The sequence below is a fragment of the Melozone crissalis genome, unplaced genomic scaffold, assembly GCF_028551555.1.
Source record: "Melozone crissalis strain CALT ecotype California unplaced genomic scaffold, PUWL_Pcris_2 ptg000014l_1, whole genome shotgun sequence".
Lineage (NCBI taxonomy): Eukaryota > Metazoa > Chordata > Aves > Passeriformes > Passerellidae > Melozone > Melozone crissalis.
The window spans coordinates 15,131,124-15,154,754 of NW_026535792.1; the positions used below are offsets into that span (position 1 = coordinate 15,131,124).

Consider the following 23,631-nt stretch of genomic DNA (forward strand, 5'->3'; position numbering starts at 1 on the left):
TAAAATGCTGACAAGTATTTTTTAAAAGTGTGCAGGATTCCTGTAAGAAAGGCTATTTCCACATCCAAAGCTAATCAAGTGGAGATTGCTTTTTTTGTTTTGTTTTCCCACAGGTGTAGAAAAAAACAACATGAGTGATTAATGAAATGGAAACGTTTCTGAAAGCAGACAGATGTATGACTGGGAGTAAAAATGTATGAGCTCATTGCTTGTGAGTTGGAGACGAAAGAATATGTGTATTTTAACCTCCCTGCACAAGGGATTTCTTTCCTTTTTCTTCTGTTGGAACTGACTCTTAGTAAACCTCTGAATGAAAAGAACATTTCAGAATGATCTATGTTGATCCCTGCAAATAAACAGAACACTTCATACAGCCACACTCTTGGACAAGAGAATATTCCAGACTACATCACTTCCTGTGTTAAACTGAATTTGAATATAAACCAAGAGAGCAGACACACGAGTGGGGAAGACAAAATTGCTCAGCCTCGGGTCTGCCACAAGAAAACAACAACAATATCATCATAAAGCAAAAAAACCCACTACTTCCAAATTAAAAGCAGTCTTTAATTTGGATCTGATCATCTGCCTGAGAAACAGGAAACAGACTCTTACTATGAATTCTACTCTTACGGTCTATCTGGTCAGCGAACACCTCTCCGTAGATCATCCAGTAGGGCATGTAGAAGATGTTGCGCGCCAGCCGCCAGGAGGGCTCCTCGTCCGGGTGCAGGATGGCCTGCCGGGCCACTCCAAAGCTCATCAGCACCACCAGCATGATCACCACAAAGTACAGCATGTCAATCATCTGCAGAGAGAGAGCAGGGACCGCAGAGAGCCTCTCAGCACCAGTGGCAGCAGCAGATCTGTCTGCCAGCAGGAATTGCAGCAAACAAGGAAATGGCAAGAGAATCTGCTTGACATCATGCTTTAAGTACTACTCATTAGTACTTTAAGTACTACTCTACCTCAGGTATTAAGCATACATACAAATGCAGAGAAAGCAGTTACTTAAAGGAATACCAGATTATACTTCAAAATACTTAAAATGCTAGAACCTTTGCTATCCCCATTCCTTTGCATCAAATGTAGTATGCTGTGCTTTCAACACAGATCTCCTCTGTGGCTGCAAAGAGAGGATATCATAATCATTGCTGTACCATCTCCTGTGCACAGCTGATGGGTTTCTGGATAATCCTAGTGTACCTGCAATCTGTTATTACATGAGTATAACATCTTGTGTGTGTGTGTGCATGAAATTCACATGGCAACTTTTCACAGGCTGTATTCAGTCCTACTCGATAGAAAAACTCTTTTTAAAGCAGAATAGAATTTATTTTCACATGGAGTTCTTAAAGACATAATTTATAGCAATTTAGGCACTAACCATCTTTCCAATCATCATGACGTAAGGTCCCAGATATTTGTTCACACCAAAGATATCCAGTACTCTGATGTACCAGAAAATGATATCTACACAGTAAATCACTCTTCCATAACCCATGTAAGGCTGGTTCTGCAGGCGAAGAATTGCTCCTATGATAAATACTGAAATAGCCACCAGGTCAGTAATATTCCAGTATTCCTGGAGCCAAACTTTGATTTTTTGGCTCAGCTTGCCAGGCTCTGACATTAAAATCTGAAATAAAAAACAAACAAACATATGAATTTACAACAAAAAACCAGTTAGAAAAAACTCCAAGTTACATTTTTGAAGTAATGGTCATGAAAAAAGACAAATCTTGTCATATTCAACAGGTGTCTGAATTTCAGACACCCTCCACTGTCAGCAAAATTTGCTTCAAGCAAGAATATTTTCAGTTATTAGTATATTTAGAATATGACAGTCTTCTCTCTCCTGTGTGACCTCTCAACCCTGTGCACAAGTCCAGGCCATTATAAAGAGCAAGCTTTGTTCTAAGGATTATGGGATGTTGGTATGGGCAGGCTTTACCTCTCTGACTTTCTCCAAAGCCAGTGTCACAATGTAGGAGATGACAATCCATTCCTGCACTGATGGCCACCGTTCCATCCGCACCAAGATGATGTAATTAAATAACATCAAGTAACCAAGGTATGATATCTGCCAAAAAAGGAGGAAAATCCTTCATGGACTCTAGATGATGCATCCTAGGATCCTCCCAAACTGGGCAGTATTCAATTACTTGAGATGACTTGCACACACAAAAAAACCCAACTCCCCACTTATTTCCATTACACAGTCCTGGATTATTAGTGTAAGCCAAAAGAGCTAACACTCAGTTTTCTATAACCACTTGTGTAAATGTCAAACTACTGGTGCTTGTGTCTCCAAGCTGCACAGCAGCCTTTGGTGATCAGCCAAAGTAAAAATTCTGAGAACTCAGAAATCCAGAGTTGAGAAATCAAAAAAGATTCAATGACTTAAAAGGGAAAAAACAAACCTGGATGCAAAACAGTAACAAACCAAAGGATATTTCAGGGAGAAAATGGAGTTTTCTAAAGAATGGAATTTTCAGTGTGAAATGTTTACCCACCATCTCAAGGCAGAACAGGAAGTAAAGCTGTGAGCAGCACCTGCCTGGAGGGGTAGGGAAAATAAAGAGCCAGCCAGCCCACTTGCTTCTCCACTCTGTAATGATGTGGTTGAGCCCATCTGGGAAGAATACACTCTTCAGCTGAAGCCAGAGGCATGCAAACTTCATTCCTCAGTCCCTCTTCCTACATTTGTCACTTAAATCCATCTACATGGACAGTAGGTTTGCAGGCGATTTGGTTACTTTAAGCAGCTCCCAGTCTCAGGAGCAAGTTTCTTGCTAAAGCCTAATTCAGTAAGAGCAGAGAAGGCTGCATCACCAGACAAGAAACACCAGACAGAAGGCAGGCAAATCCTCTTAGCTGAGGGGCCTGATAATGCAGGAAAGCAAAGCCCCCTTTAGTCAGGTCCCTAATAACTGTGCTAATTAGGACATTCATATGAGCCTGGGTGTTGAGGCCAAGGGTGAAATATTCAGCTGCTGAAGACCCTTACTTGCACAAGAAAAAATATTTCCTTCTCTGCAGGAAGCAGGCCTGCTGCAAAGCCCTCCACATTGGCACAGCCAGGGGCCTCCAGCACCTAAAGGAGTCCCAGAGGCTGGGGAGCATATGATCCAGACAGCTGAATTATCTCAATTGCTGAAAGAAGAAAAACAGCAATTCTGAAGCACTCTAAACCAGCCCCTTTATGCCTGCGGCTTTTTTAGCCCACTAAAATGTAATTTCTTTGCACTGTAAAACCATGCTGAACACTTTTCTTTGAAATTAAACAGGAATTTCGCTTTTAAATTATTAACTCAGGCAGCAGAAAGGGATTAATGTAGTGTTTTGTGATTAAAATGTGCTAAAACTGAAAACTTGCATATTACTATGACCTATCAGGTATCAGGCATCCTAGTCTTGAACATACAAGAAACCAGTATCCCTTTTACAGGGCACACACAAAATTTGTGCATGTAGCATGAATAGATGTTCTGTTTAATTATAACAGTTTAACACCTGATAATTCTTGATGCAATAAAATTAGATGCTTGTCAAAAATAAGTATTTTAGTTTAGATTGGTTTTATTGTTTTAATAAAAGAACCTATATAGTCTTAGCAGACTGGGATCTGTGCTCCCATCTGAGCCACAGGGCAAATGGCAATGATACCCTGGGGTTACTTCTTGGGGCCTAAAGGACATTTCAATGCAGAACAGAGCCAGGTCCTTTACAAAGCAAGAGAATCCAGCCTAGTTTGGATTGAGTGCCTGGATTGTGGAGCTTGCACTTAGTTTGGTGTATTCCCCACAGAGCCTCCTTCACAGCATGTGGGAGCTTTAGAGACTGACAATGTAAGCTTCAATTATTATCCATTCTGTTTCACTGTCTGTGCTTTTTCCTCTGAATAAAGGGAGTGCTTTACTCATTAGATTCCACAAAAGTCAGTAAAACATTTATTTACTACATGTTTATTATTTTTACATTGGAATCCTGTCAGTTTCACAGGTGTGAGAAAAATGATCACTGTCAGTTTAATCATCATGACTTACTGTGTAGAACCAAAATTTGACAATAGGTGCATTATAGAATTCATAGATCTTTGTTCCAATTGGAAGGCTCGGTTGTTTTTTCTTTCCATTCTCTTCATCCCCTTTTCGGGAGCCTGTATCTGCATTGGCATCCTGGAAGACCAAAGTTGTCAGATTTCATCAATACACAGCAGCTAAAATAGTAGTTTTCCTCAACCACAGCCCCAGCCCTGTTAACTATGCAGGGATTCCCCTGAGCAACAGACCTGTTTTTAAAAATATATCAATAGAATTCTGCAAATCTGGAACTCCACAAACACTTCCCATGCCCTGAGAATTCAGTCTATACTCTCCCATGATTGAGACTGATTTTATCCCCCAGAGGCAGTTGGGATTTTAACCTGAGTGAGCTACAGCATAATCAGAAAGGTCAGAAAAATGAGCAGTCCTGAGATATTAGAACTTTCTAATAATCTCATTTACTGACCGCATTTTCCTCCTCTTTTTCTTTGCCTTCCTCATTTTCCTTTGATGTCTGGTAGGAGTAGTCATCATAACTGCGATACTCCAGGAAAAGGATGGTGGGAGGGAAGAGAATTCCCATTATAACCTGTGAACAAGAAAGAATTCAACTCAATATTTGTTTCTATTATGGCTTTTGTAACAAGGTAGGTCCCAACCCAAAATATTTCTTTTATAGTATTCAAGATATTCTGCCATCCTCAAGCCTATAGAAATGAGGAAGTATTTAAGAAGCATTGGCAATAAGGTATTTAATGAAATATGGCACCCTGGAAAACCTCCCATCTCCACAAATACCCTGCAATTAAGAAATTCTGCTCCAAAATTAGTGTGCAGAGAAATGCCATGGAATGGACGCAGTGGTGGTTAGAAGAGGCCTTTAGGTTTGTTACTGGAGTTTATAGTTACTTCAGACACCTACTGTCATTAGTTTTAATAGTTAAAAAAACTATGAAAGGTAAAAGAATCTTTGCAGACAGTGCTGGGAAAATTCTCTTACTATATGAGATTGCTTAGATACAGAAACACAAGCCAAAGTGTAGAAAAGGAGCAGAGAAAAGAAGGCAGGTAATGAAATCAGAACAAACATCAGGAGGTTGATTAATTCTTTGGAAAAAAGAAAGGAAAATAATAAACAGATTTGGGGAGTACCATGACGCAATCAGAAAGGCAGATTCAATTCCTTAAGATTTTAATCAGGTTTAAGAGGGAGATATGGGTAAAAGGAAATAAACTGAGAATGGCAGAGACAGTGCAATGTGTATGTCAGCAAACTTGGGAATCTGACCTGGGAAAACAGATACAGCACTTTGTCAGTAAGGGGGATTTAAGGAAATAAGGAGGTGAGCAGGATGGGCCTCCATATGGGTGACAGCAACTGCATAACTCAACAAAGAAAGGATTCTATTCACATGAAAACACACACAAGCAAACACTGCTCTGCTTCCTTGGTGTTGACTCACTCGTGTTTCTCTTCTTAGAGCCCCCTCACATTATTTGTTTTTTTTTTTTTGTAAATCAAACAATTAGGAAATATTAAAATCAGTAAGAGACTGCATCATCAAATCACAGAAAGCAGGAAATAAAAATCACATGGTTTCACACAATGCAATTGCACAGATTTCACTCTTTTCAACACTGAGTCTCAGCTGGTAAGGTATTAAGCAATTTAAGAAGCATGTATCCACATATGGTTTATTTTATCTCTATTCCCATTGCATGGACCCCTAATGGAAATATTTTTGCTTGTCTACAACTGATTTTTAATAGGAGCATGTTCTCGATTAACAAATCTCATGCTTCATTGAAAGCCACAATTTGTTTCTCAGATTCCAATCATGCTAAGTGTTTTATGGAGTTATATTTTCCTTAGTCATGGTGTAATATTCCTTAGATATCCTGAAATTGGAAACTGAAGAAATTAGGTTTAAAGCAGATATGTTCTTAAAACATCTCTAAGTAAGTGACTTTTGCTATGTGTAACAAAATGCTGCCTCCAACAAGCTCTCTTTGGGAATGCTGCAGAGCAGGAATACCTTCAGGCCGGGGTTTTTCCGCATGCGCAGCCGCCCCATCCACATGTCTGTCAGGAGCATCTGGCTGCAGGTGTGAGCAATGAAGTCCCTGTGTTTAGCTGCCACAGCCAGCTTCAGGCAGGTAGAATTACTCCAGTTTTTCAGTTCATATGTCAGCAGTTTCATGGCAATCTGCTCATCGTGTTTATAGGACTGATCCAAGAGTTCAACAGCCAGCTGGCCAAAATCTCTGGAACAAGATAAGATCAGTGAAGTTTGACTTAGAAATCAGTCTGTTTTGGGGCTTTAGCTCTGTTCACAAGGCATTGTGCTTATCCACACACAATTATAGTGACAAGAACAACTAATCTCTTAATTTGGGACAGTCTACAAAAGTTCCAAACACATTGTTAATGAACAGAGGGAATTCACTTAGACCAATAACATCTTGAAGGCAGTTTAAATATATCATCAGATACTCCTTAATTTCTGGGAGTAAGTTCTAAAAATAACTTTGTGAAATAAAACCAGCTAGTTTTACAGAGAGAAGCTCAAGAAAGAATGTATTCTGTCAGAAAAAATGCAAGTCTTCTCCTTGCTAGTGTTGCCTTGAGATCCAGAGACCACATTTTGCCTTGTCTGTAGTTGATAAATTGGCTCCAAATGGCATTCTGTGAAACTACATTTAGAAATTATTGTACTGAACTAAAAGTAAAGTTTCTCAGCAAGCTTGTATCAAGTAGATACGAAATCTGCTCTGCATCTACTAACTTTGAGTTGTTGTCCAGATCCTGAGAGATGTCATCCACCAGCTCACTCTCTGAGGACTCATGGGCCATAGACTTGTAGAGTTTACAAGCCACAAGAGCCTTGGCCATGGACTCCTCCCCTCGTTGCCAAAGGAACAGGGCCATCTTCTGCCGCTTCATGAGCACAGCCCACACCATCAGCTCATGGAAGGGGTACTGAAAGCGGCTGACTTCTGGGTCATCCACATCAATATCAATCTCTTCCTCCTTTTTCTTCTTTTTCTTCTTCCCTTTGGTGGGAGGCTCATCATCCTGGGAAGAAAAATTGTTCCTGTCAACTTTTAACAGCTCACCTGACAACAGCACCATGCATGGAACAAGTACTGAGAGGACACATTAATACTCAAAGTTCTAACTTGGTATTGCTGTTTGCTACCATGAATGCAATAGGGCAGAGCATGCACTGGGCAAGCACACAGAGACTTAGATTTTGTGCAGGGTGCTGTTTCTTGTACACATAATTACAAGTCATCCTGGAAAAGTGCAATACACCCCCCAGTAGTGCAGGCATCCCTTCACACTGCATTGCACACAGATCCCAAATTCACGTGGAATTGCACAGGCTGGCCTGCAACAAATCAATAATTACTGAATTCCTCTGCAGGGTCAGTGGGACTCTAACAAAGCTGAATTCCCTACAGAGAGGCTCCACTGCCATTTCTGATTCCACATGTCTGCGTCTATCGCTGCACATCTTCCAGGTACCAGAGCACTTTTCTGACTGACGTGCAGGCCATGGCAACATGCAAAAGGCAAAGACAGGCACACAGCACCCTTAAGAACAGCAAGATACCAAAGGGAGTCTTCACCTTGGAATAAGCAATCTCCTCCTATGTATGCAGTGCACCTGGAAGGTATTAAGTATCCCATTTCTTAAAGGGATAGGGAGGAGAGGCCATTACTACAGGAACCAACATGGAAGTAACTGAAGGGAAGTAGTGACAATGAAGCAGGATCCTGAAGGGAGAAAAGCCATGATTGGGAAAATTAGGGTTTAAAAAAATGTAGGAACAACATTGCATATATAAGGCAGAGCTCATCATCACGGCAGACCTTGAGTCCAATTCTCAGAAATGGATTGCATGTAAAAGAAATTGCTATTCTACAAAATCAGTTCTTGTTCAAGCAAGCTCAGCATTATGCACTGTTTTCAACAAAATGTGTATTTAAATCCAAATTCGGAACTCAACCTCCCACACCATTTCCAAAGATGACTCTTCAGCTCAGCACCTGAGCATGTACTTCTCCTTGAGCAGTTTTAACAACTGTAAGTGGTGATCTCTGTTTTCTGTGGAAAATTCAGGGGCCATCAATTACACAAAGTATTTACCACCTCTGAAGCACAGGACATAAAATCTCAAATGGAGGACAAAAAATTAGGTCCACTACACCCTAGGAAAATCAAATAAAAACAAAAGGGTATTGTACCAGGAAAGTTTTGATAAAACCAGTTTTTTAAATGAATCCAACTTACCTCCATTCCCAGTAGTTTAAGAGCTTTTGGCTGAATATTAAAAAATAGAAAAGAGAATCAGTTAGATGGGAGGAAAATTTGAAAGACCAAACAATACAAAGCAATCCCATTTTCATTTACAAATGTACAGCACTTATTATGAAACTTACTGTTATAAAAAATTGTACCAATAGTGCTGCTATTAGTTACTCTTCATTTAAGTTGTATTTGCAGGAATGCAATGAGTTAGGAAATATTTATCCTCCACTCAAAGGAAAGATTTTAATTCAGACTGGAAAGTTAAATGAATAATTTGATAAATAATGCTTGGAGAATGAAAATCACCACATGGTCACAAAAGCCAAAAAAAAAAAAAATAGCACTTCTAAGCACATCACAGTTAGGAATACTTGGATTAGGAATACTGGAATAGGAAGAAATTCCGCCTCCAGGTCAGTGCATTCACCACCTCTCATGTCCTGATGTCCTTTAACAGAGATGTCTTACAACTTTCTTATATAACTTTGCTCTTGGAGTTTCAACTTCTACCTTACAGCACTTCTTTAGAATTTAATATGCAGTGTTTCACAAAAACAAAGAAACAGTGTTACTTATTTTTTACCACTACTACAATGGGACATCTAGAATTAATTAAATCTTACCCTCTTTGGTCCAAATAAATTATTATAAAGAGTTCGAAAGCTTTTCCGAGTGTAGTTGCAGCGATAGGCTCCACCCATGAGATATTCCAGGACAAGGCCAATATCTATTAGGCTGATATGATAATCTGGTGGAAGATTTCCCTAACAAAAAAACCCACAACTTAATAAGGACTTAGGATAAGAAAACATGACACGGATTAAATTGCCTGGCTAGACATATGTCACAATTAAATTGGAACATGGGTATTACCTACAGCCACTGGGTTCAGTCTTTGAGCATTTGTATGAAATTAACTGATTCACATAATGAAATTTTTTGGGGTCATAGCTTTTTGGTGTTGTTGTTGGCAGAATTCATATTTCTGAACAAATTTTCATTTGATTTACTCACATATGAGTGTCCATACAAGTTTATATTGTTTACAAGGGTTATATTTATGAACTTAAGAAACTCTATACTAATTATCATCCAGTATAAAAGCATGACAATTTCATGGTGACTATCCCTGCTAACCATACTTCATATACTTTTTAATTGGAAACTTATATTCCATCATATTATCTACAGCTGAGACTACAATGCAGACCATGATCAATGTGCAGCCCAGAACCAAAGCAAAAGGCAAACTCTAATTTTGGCAGTTACAGCTAAAACTGGGTAATTGTATTGACTCCACTGGAAAAACAGAGTGCTTCATGGTCCAAGCTACATCCTACAGCAATGACTGGTTCTACATCACCACTGAGCAGCTGCTATGATGGAACAAGCACAGCCTAAGGAAGCACATCACCTCCAGGTTAACCCAACTGAATCCCCGGGACTGCCGCTGAGGGAGGGAGCGTGGAAATGCAATGGAAAAGAGGAGAGACAGACAGACAGCAGAATGCAGAGGAACATTAGTGACACTCACAGTGAAACACTGAATGAGAAAAGAGTTAAGCTATGAAGCAGATGAATATGAATTATACATTAACAAGGTACTGCATAATCCCCACATCTGAACCTCCCTGGAATGACTGGGAGATTTCCTGCAGAAATTAACACAGACAATTTCATGTAGCTGAATTTTACTGAATGAAAGCTTCAAAGCCTCTAAGAGAGAAAATACAACAAATCTCACAATGACCCTCCCTACTCACATACAGTGAACAAATTTTCATGAAATGGAAACAAATGACTAAAAAATTTAGGACAGAAGAGATTTTGTCCCAGGTGAAAAGTTGGACTAGTGGGGGAAAAGTAACTGGAAAACACACAAGGAAACAAACATAATGCAAGAAATTCTACAGTCATGAGTGGGACTTCCAGTTAACCTAGCAGGCCTTTGCTTCCACTGTAATGCTGCATTCTTGTAGAGAAGAAACAGAGACAACCTAAATCTCAAATGCCACATTACACTAGAGGAGCTTAATTCAGTTAGCTCCTTAGTTTTTAAATTGCTAGCATTGCCATACCCAACTCAGACTGACATCACTCTTTGCCACACAGGGAGACATTTAACTTTTCTTAACAGCTGCCATCTAATTTCAAATGCCTGCTTGGCCCCATGCTATGCTTGCTTTTACTGTTGATTCACATGGCTAATGCAATCACACAAATGTAACACTGCTTACCTTTTTCACATCTCTGACTAGCAAATGCAGCGTATTTGGTGGACCCAGTCTCTGAAACAGAAATAATTCACGGTCCATTAGAGCTTCAGTTCCTCAGATTTTTTGCAAACACAAACACAATTAGTGATCTGGCACCTTAAGGAGAACTTCAGACAACAGCCATGTGCCATCACACCCCAGAGGGGAGAAAAGAAGGAACTGGGCTACAGTGACAAACACCCTTCTATCAAGAGCTGTGTAATATCCCTTTTGTATAAACCCTTCTGTGGTGATCCAAGTCACATACACAGTGGCAAAATACCACAGGGCTTTTTAGCATTTTTGCTCACTCACTGTGTTATACAGCTCCTCCAGGCGAGGAATAGTCAGGAAGTGCTGCATGTTCACTCCATTTTCAATGAGCAGCTTCACAAAGTCCACTCGATCCAGGACCAGGGCATCCAGCATAGCCTGCTCCAGGGAGTTCACCTGAATGGCAGGGTGGAGGATGGGAGAGCACATGAGTACAAATGAGCTGGGTGGGCAGCAGCCACAGCCATTTTCACTACTCAGGATATGGACTGAGTTCCCACAAATGTTGAGTATTCTGTAAGTACAAAGGAATTTAGAAAGTAACATTTTAACCACATGAAGTGAGTAGAGATAGCAGGGTTTTCCAAACCTTTAGCAATACAACTGTAGCTTTCAGTCTTTCAGCATGTAGCTTTCAATCATTTTGCTTAGCATTTTTAACTAAACCATGCCTGACAAATTACATGAAAAAGAGATTTACTTGCTGAGAATGATAGGAACAAGTTAAACCAACACATTCACAGAAGGAAGATGTTCCCTGGTGGTCTTATTTCCTTCTGACAAGGGCAGGGAAGAAGAGGCTGCAGCTCAGTACTGACTTGTACTGTTATGGCTGCATGTGGTGCACTTGGGATGAGAGAGGGATTCTTGGCTCTAACACTAAACAGCATTCCTGCAGAATCTACAGCTGATCTTGTGGGAATGTGCAAAAGAGCATTCTACAGAATGAAAGTGTGTATCTTCCTTCTGTCTTTGTACCTCAGAATAAAAAAAAACCTTCAGCATTTTTTTATACTAATACTTTCATCTCACCCAGTTCAGGAGTTCAAGTTTTCTTGGGTCTGTTTCTTCTTCTGGTTCTTCTTTTGCTTTTCCTCCTTTTTTCTTTCCTTTTCCTTTCCCTCTGCCTGCTTTAGTCTGAGGTGCTGGAGATTTCTTTTCCTTCTCAGGAGCTGTACCATCAGGAGCTGTAAGGCTTCCTAAAGGCTGTATTTATAATGTATTAAAGTATGAGAAATCTAATTGATCTTACAGTAACTATTTAACTGAGTACACTCCTACCAAGCTCACCCCCCAGTCACCACTTCTCACATTGAGTCAACTAAAAATGGTAATTTCCTTAAGTTTAAGGGCCTTTCTGCATAGTCACAGCTTTACCCCTTTTTAAAAGCTGTTAAGTCTAACTTTGTAACATTGAAAGTCAGGGCAGTGAAGGAGATTGACTGAGGAAGACTTCTCTTGAGAAATAAAGTCAGTGTGAGAGGACTGGGACACTTCAGGTCCTTTGCTCTCTCTGAAAGCAATAGTTGTGAAAATAAATACCAACAAGAGCTGGACAGAAAGAGCCTTACAAGAATGCTGCATGATGCCAAACCACATCCATACTGCAGAGCAGAGAGGAGAGGACGGAGAGCCACTCACTGGTTCACTTCTGTTCTGCAGACAGTATTTCTGTCTATTCCTCTCAAGACACATTTATTCTTCAGCTAAGGTCCTTCCCCTTTCCAACCTGTCTGCCCAGGGCAGAGGCACACATGCATCACACTTTGGAGGCTAAACTTGCTCCGGATAATGCTTAGGTTACATAAACTGCACAGAGAAGAAAACTGGATTGCTGCTCTCCTCATGACACTTTGGAATAATCCAGTATCAGATGGTTCACATAGGAAAGCAAAAAGCATCAACACAGTGAGACATGAAAATAGCTTAAACACAGGATTTTAGTTACACAGGTGAGCTGCAGCGTTTCACCATTGCTGCCAGTGCAGCATCAAAACCCAAGGTGTAAATATTACACAACTTAATTTAAACTACTGACAAAGAAAGAAAACTTTTTCTTACTGGCCAGTGGTGCCCAAATACAAAGATCTGGCTGCGGGCAATGTCTACACGATTCCAGGCCAAAGCCAGGCTCAGCTGGTCTGGAGCAGATGCATTGGTACCTGAAGAGAAACCACAGAGGTTTCATATTTCACACATGATGAAACAAGGTTGGACAACCTTCTGCAATAACTAGAAAACAGCAAGTCTGGCTCCATATCATACTACCATTAGAATAATTCTGACACAAAGCAGTAGATTCATCCAATCAAATTATAGCATCTTCCATTTAACCCTATAATCTTAATTTCCAAAGGATTAATGAGATTTTCTCACTTTTTTTAAAGCTTCCACATTGACTTTTATTTTGATGCTAAAGACAGATATTTAACTCTTCTTAAAGACCCCTCAGCTCCTCTGGCTGATACTGTACATAAAAATGGCAATTTGGGGGCTCCAGAGATTCTATATAGAGCCTGTATCCACTACTGTATACCCACAGACAGAAAACAGTTGTCTCAGCAAACAAAACAAACCCCAATTAAATATGGATTTGATCCTGTTGCTCTAAGGTTTAAATGGCACAATCTGAGATCTGGAGAAATCCAGACAGCCTTTCATCTTCCCACTTTTTTTCCCTAACTGTTTTAATGTATGCTAGAACTGCAACAAAATGAGCTGCAGCATCAGCAGTAGAGTTGTTGCAGCACTCCCATCCATCCCACACTTTCAGGGGAGGAAAGCCACACAAAACTTTCAGTCTAGATTTTATGCTTCATGCTAATCTGAGCATTAACCAAACACACCCCGGCACTTGTTAAAATCCAAGTGAAGAAATCAAAGACTGAAACACGAGGACTGAAAGTCAGACAGTGCATAGGGATGTCCTCTTGGGATGCTTGTGCAGCCCTCTGAGTGCCTGGAACACCCACCTTTGAGGAGAGCAGTGAGGATGGACATCTCAATGTCGTGCTGCCCTTCCGAGCCCATGCGGAACACGGTGATCTAAAACCAAACACACCAAATTACAGCACAGGAAAGAGACACTGAACATGTGGATAGAAAATGGAGCAGCTTCATTATTCCTTTCAACTTAAGATTTTTCAAAAATACAGTTCAACTAAATTTTTCTTTGAAATTTCATTTTGATAGAAGAGTTTAATTAAATTCTCTCAGTCAGGTTGTCCTAAAATATCGCTGCACTGGTGAACATGACAAACTTAATGAAAAATCTTCACCAAGCCCATGTATTCTAAAATGGGCTGACAAAACTGCCATGCAAAACCAATTGTTTTCTGATGGTTCTATTACTCCCTAGTAGAAATGGAAATGGAAATGCTAGTTACCCAAGATAATTATCATAGCATCTATTTTATTGATGATAACACTCAAACACTTTTTAGCTGCAGGATGTGTTACATATGACAATCAAAAAGGCAGAACCAAGTAAAACAAAAGGCAATTATTTTTAGTCACATTTGCTTAGTTCAGTCCATTGCAATTCAATGATTTTAAAAATAGTAATTAATGTAAAGCTTAGCCATTTAACTACATATTAGATGGCTAATTATTCAAAAGCAGAATAACCAAATATTCTCTGTTAACAAACTTAATACAAATGCAGACCAAAAAACCTCAAATTCTTCATTTTCCAAAAGCAGCTATTCACATTAACTACTGAGAATAGCAATTTTCTCAACAGTTAGAACATATTTTGCAGGAATGCAAAGATACGTGATGTTAGAAAAAGAACAACTACGGGAAAAATATTACTAATTAGCAAGAACAGACAAAACTATCAACAGAAAACCATAACCATAAGTCTGCTTAGGCTGCACAGCCAGTGTCTGAATTTTGCTGAGTAAACCAGGCGTGCTCTGATGCACATTTTAAATTCAAAACAGTCTGACTAAAGCAGCTGTGGGCTCTCTTCTTCCCTTTTCTCAAACAAATTTTTTAGGAAGGCTGATTCTCTTTTCAGTCAGCTCATCAGAGTCATATTTACTACCAACTTTACATCCAGTGAAGGTGTATGTATGGAACTCATCTTGGTACCATATTTACAAAACTTCACAGAAAGGATTACTCAAAGTCAAACTCTCAGAGATTCATTCTGCCTGCAAAGACACAGTGGATGCAGTTTCAATACACTGCTTCTAGACCACAGATGTGAATGTCAAAGGTTTTCTTTTCCTGAGCACACTTTTCTCTGCAGCTGGGATGTGGGAGACAGGCAGGAGCCTGAGTGAGGGCTGCAGCACACACAGCAGACCTGCAGCAAAGCAGGAGCAAGGAACAGGGGAGGATCTTCAGGAACACAGGGCTTCAGTTTCTTTCCACAGGTCTGTCAAGCCCCTTTCCCTGGGAAAATGGCAGTTAAAAGTACTCTAGAAAGTTTGGTCACAGAAATCACCTTTGTGAACTACTTTTAGGATACTTACAAGTTCTTTTTTTTTCATGCACTCCATAAGAATGACAAACAGCTGATGAGCTTGATTCCTGTTGTAGTTAAAGGTTTTCTGGATGGTAACTAGAAGCTGGTCCCTAAGGGATTCATTTATTATCCTAAATGAAAAATGAGATATAAAAGAAGACATTGCCAGAATGAATATATCTTCAGAAGGCCTGCTGTTTAAGAAACTATAATATCACAGATACATTTCTGTTAGCAAGTTCAGTCTTCGGGATTTTATCATTAGGCTTTACAGAACCCATACCTTTGCTTCTAAATGTTTCAAGTCCCTTTGCATATAGCTAAAAACCCCAAAATATTTCACACTTCTGATATGTCACCTTGGTTATGGTTTTAAACAAAGGACTGAACTTGCTAATGCATCTGAAACCTCATAATACCCAACTGAGAAACAAATGAACAATCCAAAAGATAATTTAAGAAATTAGATTGAAAACATTATAGAAAGATCTGTTATAGAAGGGCTGTTTTGTAATGTTTGCTCTCCCAAAGCACTATGAAATAGCCCTTCAATGTTCATCCATTTTCCAACAAAACACATGTGTTTTCAGATTATGGCAAACATTACCAGCAGATGAGAGATGTAGTAAAATTCAAAATTCACTGTGAGAAAATGATTGGACTGACAAAAAATTCTCATTATAGATCTGCCTTACTAGATGAACACATATATCATCATTATTGGAGAAGAAAATTGGACACTGCATCATATGCACTGTCAGTGGGAGGGAAAGTCATGCAGTGGGCACATCTCTGAAGGCTGATCCTGATAAGATCTTTCAATTACCCATGAGGTGATAGGAAAAATGAATAAGAAAGAAAAAAAAAAGCAAGCCAAGTTTGATCTAAACTAAGAAAGATTGTTAGACAGAAAGGAAAGTTGCTGAATCATAAATACTGTAGGTGCAATTAAATATGTGCTGTGTCTAAACACCAACAAAATCAAGCATAAGAGCTGCTCTCCTAATTCAGCAAATAACATCCACACTGCTTGCAACACTACTTGTCTGCTTAATATTTAATCCAAGCTAAGCTTCAACTTCAGTCCAGGAAATAGGTTCTATCTTCAGCACAAGACAGGTGTGCCACAACCTAATTAAGACAAATAATAAGGTGTTTGCCTGGAAGGCAAAAGCAAGAGAATGAAGGAAGCCCAAAAATTCCACAGCTGGTCTGGCACTCTTGGACAGTAAAATTCATTCACACAATACAGCAGAATCAGGCAACACACATTTTGCAAATCCATGCATTAATTAACCTCAGCCCTGGCCTGAAGAAAAGAGTTACTCCTGGGAACCTGTCCTTGCTTCTATCATGCTTAACCCAGCACCAAGTATAGTGCAGCAACCCTGATGGAGCTTGTAAAACAGTGTGCTGTAGTGAGAGCAAGCTCATTTCAAAGGGCCATAACATGTATTCAAAATGGTAATAACTTCTACTCACTAACTTCAGGGCTAGGACCAAACAGGCAACAAAAGCTGACTGACAGCAGAATGCCTCTGCTAGCAGCATTTTGTCCTTGAGGGGCTTTTTTTAATGAACCTCTATAAAAGCAAGGCATACAGTCCTACACAGCTTTGGTGAAGGTCTTGAACCCTTACCCTCCTTCCTCTGAGTACTTGTGTGCAAATGACAGGATGTCTGACGCTCGCCCGCTGCCGTCGCAGATCACCACCGGGAGAGGGGGATCTTCCCGCAGACACTCCAAGACAATGGAGATCACATTGGGACCTCCTTCTACTATGAGCCCAACTACAGGAACGCCTTGCCCCAGTCCTGCAAAAACCAGAAGAACAGAAACAAGAAAAAAAAAAAAAAAGAAGTGTCATTGAAACTTAGTTTAAGGAATTGAGATAAGTGGGTGTGATTTCTGTGTTAGAGCGTTGCTTCAAACCAGAAGGAAAAATGATGGCCATTTTGTGGCCAATGTGAGCAAAAACATCCATATGCTGTTCCCGAAGCCCAAAAGGAAAAGAGGAAGATGTCTCTCTGCCCTTGCTTCATACTGATAACTCATCCACTCAGTATTGGTGGATGTTTGTAACCTCTCTCGACAGACACCAGGTACAGATAAATCAGCTAGCATGACTGCTTCAGCAGGCTCCCAGCCTTTGATGCTTTACCTCTTCATTGGTTACCTAGGGAAGTCTTCAGTGAGGTGGCATACCTATGCCTATTGCTAAGATAAAACAATGGAATTAGTGTGTTTATCATGAGGCGGAAATGGCTGGCCGATGGAAGAGACGACAGCTGAGCATCCCTTTGCTGTCCCTGCCTCACTGTGATCTCCAGGCATAGGATGACAAAGGGAAGCCCACAGGTCACATGGTCTCAGTAGCCTTGGTCACAAGAAACTTGGGGAAATGAAGGACAAAACATTACCTGAATGCTGACTAATTCCACTATCATAAGCAATTGAATTCAGTTCTTAACCCGTGAAATGACCAGCGCTTTATAAAGGTGCACTTTTTTTGTTTGTCTGAGAACGCGTGAAAGAGTTCATGTTTTCAAGCTGGATTCCTCTCTGCAGAGCAGGAACACCATGCACAGTGACAGGAGAAGCTCCTGACATCCTCCTGTCAGTACACCCCACACACTCTGATAAGGAGGAGTCACAGAGCACGGGCCCACCTGTGTGTCCATGAAATCTTTAGTGATTCCTCCTGAGATTTCCAGCAGAGGTGCCTGTGCTTAGACTGATTAAGAAGAAACAAAAAAATTCCCTGTATGCTGTAACTAGCAAGTGTACTGCAGCCCTTCAGAGAACAGGCTTCTATGTGTATTCCCAACTTTGCCCTTCTCATGACAAAAACAATCAAACACTACCTAAACCCGAGTTGATGTTGGTATTAAAAGAAATGGACAGAACATCTTGTCCATCTTGTCTCTGGGCCCTGAATTCCTGACCTTTCAAGCCAATGCTCCATTTTACAACCGTCCAGCTTTGCCAGCACTTCTGCAGAAGACAGAGATGACAAAAGCAGGAGCAGGCTGAGCTGTTTCCACCTGTGGGCAGCAGCACCTGGCACTGCCTCCATGCTCAAAGGCAAGGGGCAGCATTTTGCTGAGCTGTTTCCTAGGCTCATGCACAGGCACAGGGCAGCACTTAGAGAATTCCCAGAACATTTGGATACATCATGGCTGATCCCTGATTGCACCTTTTGGCTTTACCTGCCACTCTACTTGAGTTTTTTGCTCTACCCATAAGAGAGATAGACCCTATAAGGAACTTCTATGGAGTTCAATGCAATTGCTGTTCTGGATGTTTATTTTTTCTTATTTTTACAGGCTTACACATTTTACAGAGGTACCAGTAAGAGGTAAGAAAAGAGGTAAGAGGTAGAACTGTTGTAGATTCTCCAGTAGCTCTTAACTGATGTGTGAGTTGAAATACTATTAACATTTTTGGACGATTTTTAATTAGGGTTGTGGAGTTATTTTTAAATAGTTTATATATTTTTTTATTTCACCTTTTAAAACTAATATTTTACATGTTAATGAATAAATATCTTTTAAAATAATTATTTTCTAAATAACAATGGGAAAAAATTCTAGAAAATTATTTTAAAGAGGCCATAATAGCTGGAAGAAATTTTAAACTGCACAAAACTCTAAATACGAGACCATTAAGATGAAATTATCGTAATTGTCATTAAAAATCAAAATGCCTGCTAAGTTTATCAGGAAGACCAAAGTATTTTGAGTGAGATATTTCAAATGAAAAAAATCCATTTGTATAAGAGAGAAAACAAAATGCTTGTGTGAATATTCAAAATCAGAAATCACTAAGCTGCACAGGATTCCTGTAAACGGGAACTGTAAAAAATCCCCTTGTTCTGTGTGTTTACTGATGCTTATGAATTCTAGCCCAGAAGTGCACAAATTCTTTGCATTTCCTTTTCCTTAGATTCTCACTGCTTTGAAGCTTCTCCTCACTATGATTTGCCAATTTTTCCTCATCCCTTTATGCAATCCTTACTCCATGGTGTTCCTGCCCGGTTCATGTGGGCTCTTTCACCACTTATCAAACAGCACATGTTCTAGTCCAGTCACACAGTCCTGATCACGTTTCCATGGAAAGAGCTGGAAGAAGCCTTTAATTTCCATAATTTCAAGTGCTTCAAGCCCTCCTTCCCCCCCTTCAAGGCGTCATGGTCACAGTTTGCCCCACTCGTACTTACGTGTGTTAATCTTCTGGAGGGAAATGTGTTTTTCCAGCTGACGCCGTAACTTGACTTCAGCTCCATATTTACCTAATGTGCCATTGTCTGCCAGAATGAAGTGGGTGTGGGAACTGTTGAGCACAGAGAGCTTACTTAGAGGGTTTGACATGGTTTGGTAAACTCGTGTTACCTGTGTGTCAAGAGGAGAGATGCACCTAGGTTAGAACCGAGAATCAAATGAGAAAATGCCCCCCACCACCCCACAGAGGCACACTCAGAGTCTTCTGAGGAAAGAAACCAAGCAAACTTCTATAAAAACCAGAGGAGAATTAGAAAAGGAGCTTGCTTTTACATTCCAAATCTGTCCTCCTGACAGCACTGTTTTCTTTGGAGGGTGACAGTCAGATTGTGCACTCCCCTGCATGTTCCCCTAAGCTCATTACCATGCTCTCCTTGTTCACACACTGTGCTGTTACATAATCCTCTTAGTGCATTGGAAAATACATTCTCATTCGGAGTTCCTAGTAATTCAGATGCCACTCCAGAGTACCCACCTATGATAAATGCCAGCTCTTATGTGATTTACAGAAGGCTCAGAGTGCCACACTGAAGTTAGGATGTAAACCTGTCACCACAGAGAGGTCTTTACTAATGAAAGCAATGGAAACCTCACCAATTCCATATTTACTTTGATCTCATTTATGATAACCTGAGAAATATTCTTAAACAACAGGTTTTCTCAAGAAATTGTTCAATTTCACATTCTAGACCTGCTTTAGAAATGGAAAAAAGTATTATTTCAGAAATATCAACAATGTATTTTTCACACAGCTGTTTCCTTAAACACTTACATCTTTTCCTATTAGATCCTCCTTGTTTTCTACAATGCCCCATGGTGCAATTCCTATGGCACATATTCGTCCTCTGGATTTGGAAGAATGATCTTTCAAGGCATCTCCCACATGGCGAATGACACCTATAGGTACAATTAATTTAATGCATTTTTGGCACTTTAGACTGATCACTAAACAACAGAATTTTCTTCTTGCCTCTCATGGAGCTGCTGTGTTGCTTTCACTACTAAACTGGTACTGGTATTTATAGTGGAACATGCAATTTAGACAGCCATGGTTTTATTTTGTAATGGTTGTGTTGTAAGTCCCATGACCTTCTCACATCATTGTGCTGAATTCTGATGTCTGTGGAAGACTTACCCCATTACCAACTTGCCACAGTGCTATCTGTCCCCTTGTCTGTCTCGTGGTATTTTATTCATTGGACAAAAACCATGACAGCAGGAAATACACTTTCAGTAATAAAAATGTCTTTGTACGAAAAAACACACCAAAGCTAAATTTGAGTAGGAAACTTCTTAACTACAAGGATAACCGAGCACTAAAAGAAGTGTATTAGAACTAGTGGTAGTTTCCTTCTACTGAAACCAAGGCTGAAATTTCTTTTCAGGGGAAACACCGAGTAATGCAAATCAATACTGACCCAGGAAAATCTTATGGTCTGGGCTGGGTAGGAGATTAACACAAATGATTACAATGCTCCTTTTTTGGTCTAGTGGGTAATGACTCGCTCATGTGGACTTAAATCTTCTGCCTGTGGGAAAGATTAGTGAATGAATATCACTGAATTCTTAAGTAAACTAAAAGTGATGGCAATTGCTTACCTGTACTAACACCACCAGTGAAAATCCAAGCTCCTGTGGTCATGGCAGCCTTTATCAGACCTTTTCCAAACACTTGCTTTAATTTTGGTTGCATTTCAAAGTTCTGGAGGCCTCCATGGACAGAGATTAAGAGTTTGGGCAGTTCCAGTTGCCAGTCTTTCACCATGAGATGCAGAAGAGAATCTGGTTTAGTGTCATAGGACACACGGATGTACTGCAAAGAGCAATGTGTAATGCTGTCACTCAACCTGTTCTAAAAATTCTCTGAGCAAAGAATGGTTACTGCTTGCCTTTCATCCTGAAGAGGGAGTTTTACAATTTTCAAACAAAGAAACAAACCTAAGTTTGGATTTTTTCAGAAGAGAGGAAAAACAAAGAGAATTTTTGCAGAAGTTTGAACTGCTGTTACTTTTACTGCTAAGAAAACTCAAGAGTCTGTTGAACACCAGATGAATAAATACCTTAGAGTACCCTATGCCCCTTACCATGGCCTTATTTGAATGTCCTCCTCCCTGGAATTCCAGGTTTCCATAGGCATCTGTTGGGTATGCTTGGGTGTGTTTACTGACAGACCATTTCTCTGGCTGAGCTTCCACTTGCTTCGTTTCTTCTTCATTTTTATTGGCTGTTATACTTGGAGGAGGTGGAATATGTTGGTTAATGAGCTGGCCACAGCAGCACCTGGAGGTTAAAATATGAAGTGACTTTGATTAGAGTATCTTCAAAATAAAAAAAAAAATATCAGAAATTAGATTTTCAACTGCCCAGGAGGAATAATAGAAAAAAACCCTCACATACACATATGTGCCAGAATTAACAGGCTTAGGCATTTTTTAACATGCAAAGATAATAACATTTACTTCACTTGTGTTAAGCACTGGAAAGCTGTTCTAGGTAAAAGGCCAGACGAGGAGGAAGAATGCAGAACAGGAGCACTGACCACCTGTTTCTTACCTAGAGGTGACAGCTTGCATGTGACATTACCTGTTCTGTTATCCACACAAGCTGGACCGCAATATGCAGCTAGCCCATGGAGTAACAGTAATATTTAGAATAAGAAATCAAATCCCCCTGTCTGCTATTGTCATTGGTAATATCATACCAACTGTGAAGGATGGCACCACATTGCTGCACCCTTGCTTTCAGAATTCACTATGAATCTATTATGGTTTGCAAAGCTAGGAGCTAACAACTCACTGCCTCCCTGCTCCCAATCCTGATGTAATGAATTTACATCTCTGTGTGACATGTCCCATGGCTCTGTGCAGACTGGAGTGCAAGCATGACTTGTGCTTTTGTTCCTCTGTCATCTCCTTTCACAGGCAGTGACTAAACTGGGTTTCACACATCTAAAAACCCAAACAAAGTTGAGTTTCTCTGGTATTAAGCTTTTCTGTTGAAACAAAAATTTCAAATGTTACCTGGTAGAGTCTTTGTTGTTAGCAATTATATAGATGCATTCTCTTTTAGAAAAGGTCTTCTCTATCCAAGCCTTCTGACCCTGAAAAGAGAGAAAGGGGGAAAAAAAGAAATGTACTGCTATATTTCTGTGTAGCAGATACAGCAACATTCACCTTCTATTTTCAGCTACTAAATTCATTACATCAATTTTAAACACCAGATACATCTACTCATGAAGTGATGCAAATTTCTATTACTTGGATAAAATTAAAATCTCAAATGTGTGTAAAAACCCTTCTGTAGAAAGATGATGGTCTTGAAGTTTCAAGTTCTACCAAAAAATGTGCCTGCTCCTTCCTACTGCAGTAAACAGTAAATGGCCTCAGTGTAGCACAGAAAATCATCATAAATTGTGAAATAAATAGATAATAGTGTTTACTTCAAATAATGCTTTAGTATTATACTTTGTATGCAGAAAGTTCTCAGTAACTTTCCCTTCATAACTATCTTCTCACATAATTTTTTCCTACTGTAAATCAAGTTCCAGTCTTTTCTAAGGCATCTTACTCTGAATGAGATGTGTCTTGGAAGGAGCATTTTTAAATTTAAATACCCTGTGAACAGTAAAAACACAAACTCTTTGGGTATCTGTGAAACAGGAGGAAGGAAATGACCTTCAAATTGTGTTGGCCTATTATCCTGCTTGCAAACCAATTTTAAAAATTGAATTCAAAGAAGCCTTTTAACTTTAAAGAAATGAAAAATGTTAAAAACCACTCACAATTGGATAATATCAATACCTTTGCCTTGCTGATAAAAGTTGCCTCTTCTGAGTTTGAATTATGAAACACTCTTTTCAAGTTACAAGCAAATGTTGCACATTTTGCTTTAGTTTGTGCTATGGAAGTGAAATTAAATTTTTGCAGACACAGAAGCTAAAAATGACACAACAACTTTCAGCCTAACTTAAAAAAAAGTAAAGGGATTTTTCTTAGAGAAAGAACTAAAACCCTTGCTGATTTTGACTGAAGAAAGCCAGCTGCAGATGCCAGTCAGCCGCTTTGAGACCAGCCATGCTCCGAATGCTGCACAGGCTCCAGCATGATGAACAGCGGTTTCAGAGTTCATCTTTCTCTCCCATGCAAGGAAAGAGCTGTCTCTGAGGCTCCTTTGTCTGTTGACTTGTTATTTCCTATCGGTCT

General features: G+C 39.8%; 1 protein-coding gene across 1 annotated transcript in view; it reads right to left on the minus strand.

The window, feature by feature from the left end:
- Positions 1-22,523, minus strand: part of TRPM1 (transient receptor potential cation channel subfamily M member 1) — a 35,626-nt gene extending 13,103 nt beyond the window's left edge. Inside the window, exons 1-21 of the mRNA XM_054272719.1 lie at positions 22,450-22,523; positions 21,514-21,709; positions 21,029-21,242; positions 20,202-20,326; positions 19,369-19,540; positions 16,789-16,963; positions 15,156-15,279; positions 13,647-13,719; positions 12,736-12,836; positions 11,707-11,880; positions 10,936-11,070; positions 10,603-10,653; positions 8,989-9,129; positions 8,348-8,377; positions 6,836-7,125; positions 6,086-6,314; positions 4,516-4,638; positions 4,050-4,181; positions 1,955-2,083; positions 1,388-1,639; positions 634-808 (exon numbers count right to left, since the gene is read on the minus strand). Coding sequence (XP_054128694.1) covers positions 634-808; positions 1,388-1,639; positions 1,955-2,083; positions 4,050-4,181; positions 4,516-4,638; positions 6,086-6,314; positions 6,836-7,125; positions 8,348-8,377; positions 8,989-9,129; positions 10,603-10,653; positions 10,936-11,070; positions 11,707-11,880; positions 12,736-12,836; positions 13,647-13,719; positions 15,156-15,279; positions 16,789-16,963; positions 19,369-19,540; positions 20,202-20,326; positions 21,029-21,242; positions 21,514-21,516 — 2,848 coding nt within the window. The 5' untranslated portion in view covers positions 21,517-21,709; positions 22,450-22,523. The remainder of the gene's footprint in view (positions 1-633; positions 809-1,387; positions 1,640-1,954; positions 2,084-4,049; positions 4,182-4,515; positions 4,639-6,085; positions 6,315-6,835; positions 7,126-8,347; positions 8,378-8,988; positions 9,130-10,602; positions 10,654-10,935; positions 11,071-11,706; positions 11,881-12,735; positions 12,837-13,646; positions 13,720-15,155; positions 15,280-16,788; positions 16,964-19,368; positions 19,541-20,201; positions 20,327-21,028; positions 21,243-21,513; positions 21,710-22,449) is intronic.
- Between the last annotated feature and the right edge of the window lie 1,108 nt (positions 22,524-23,631).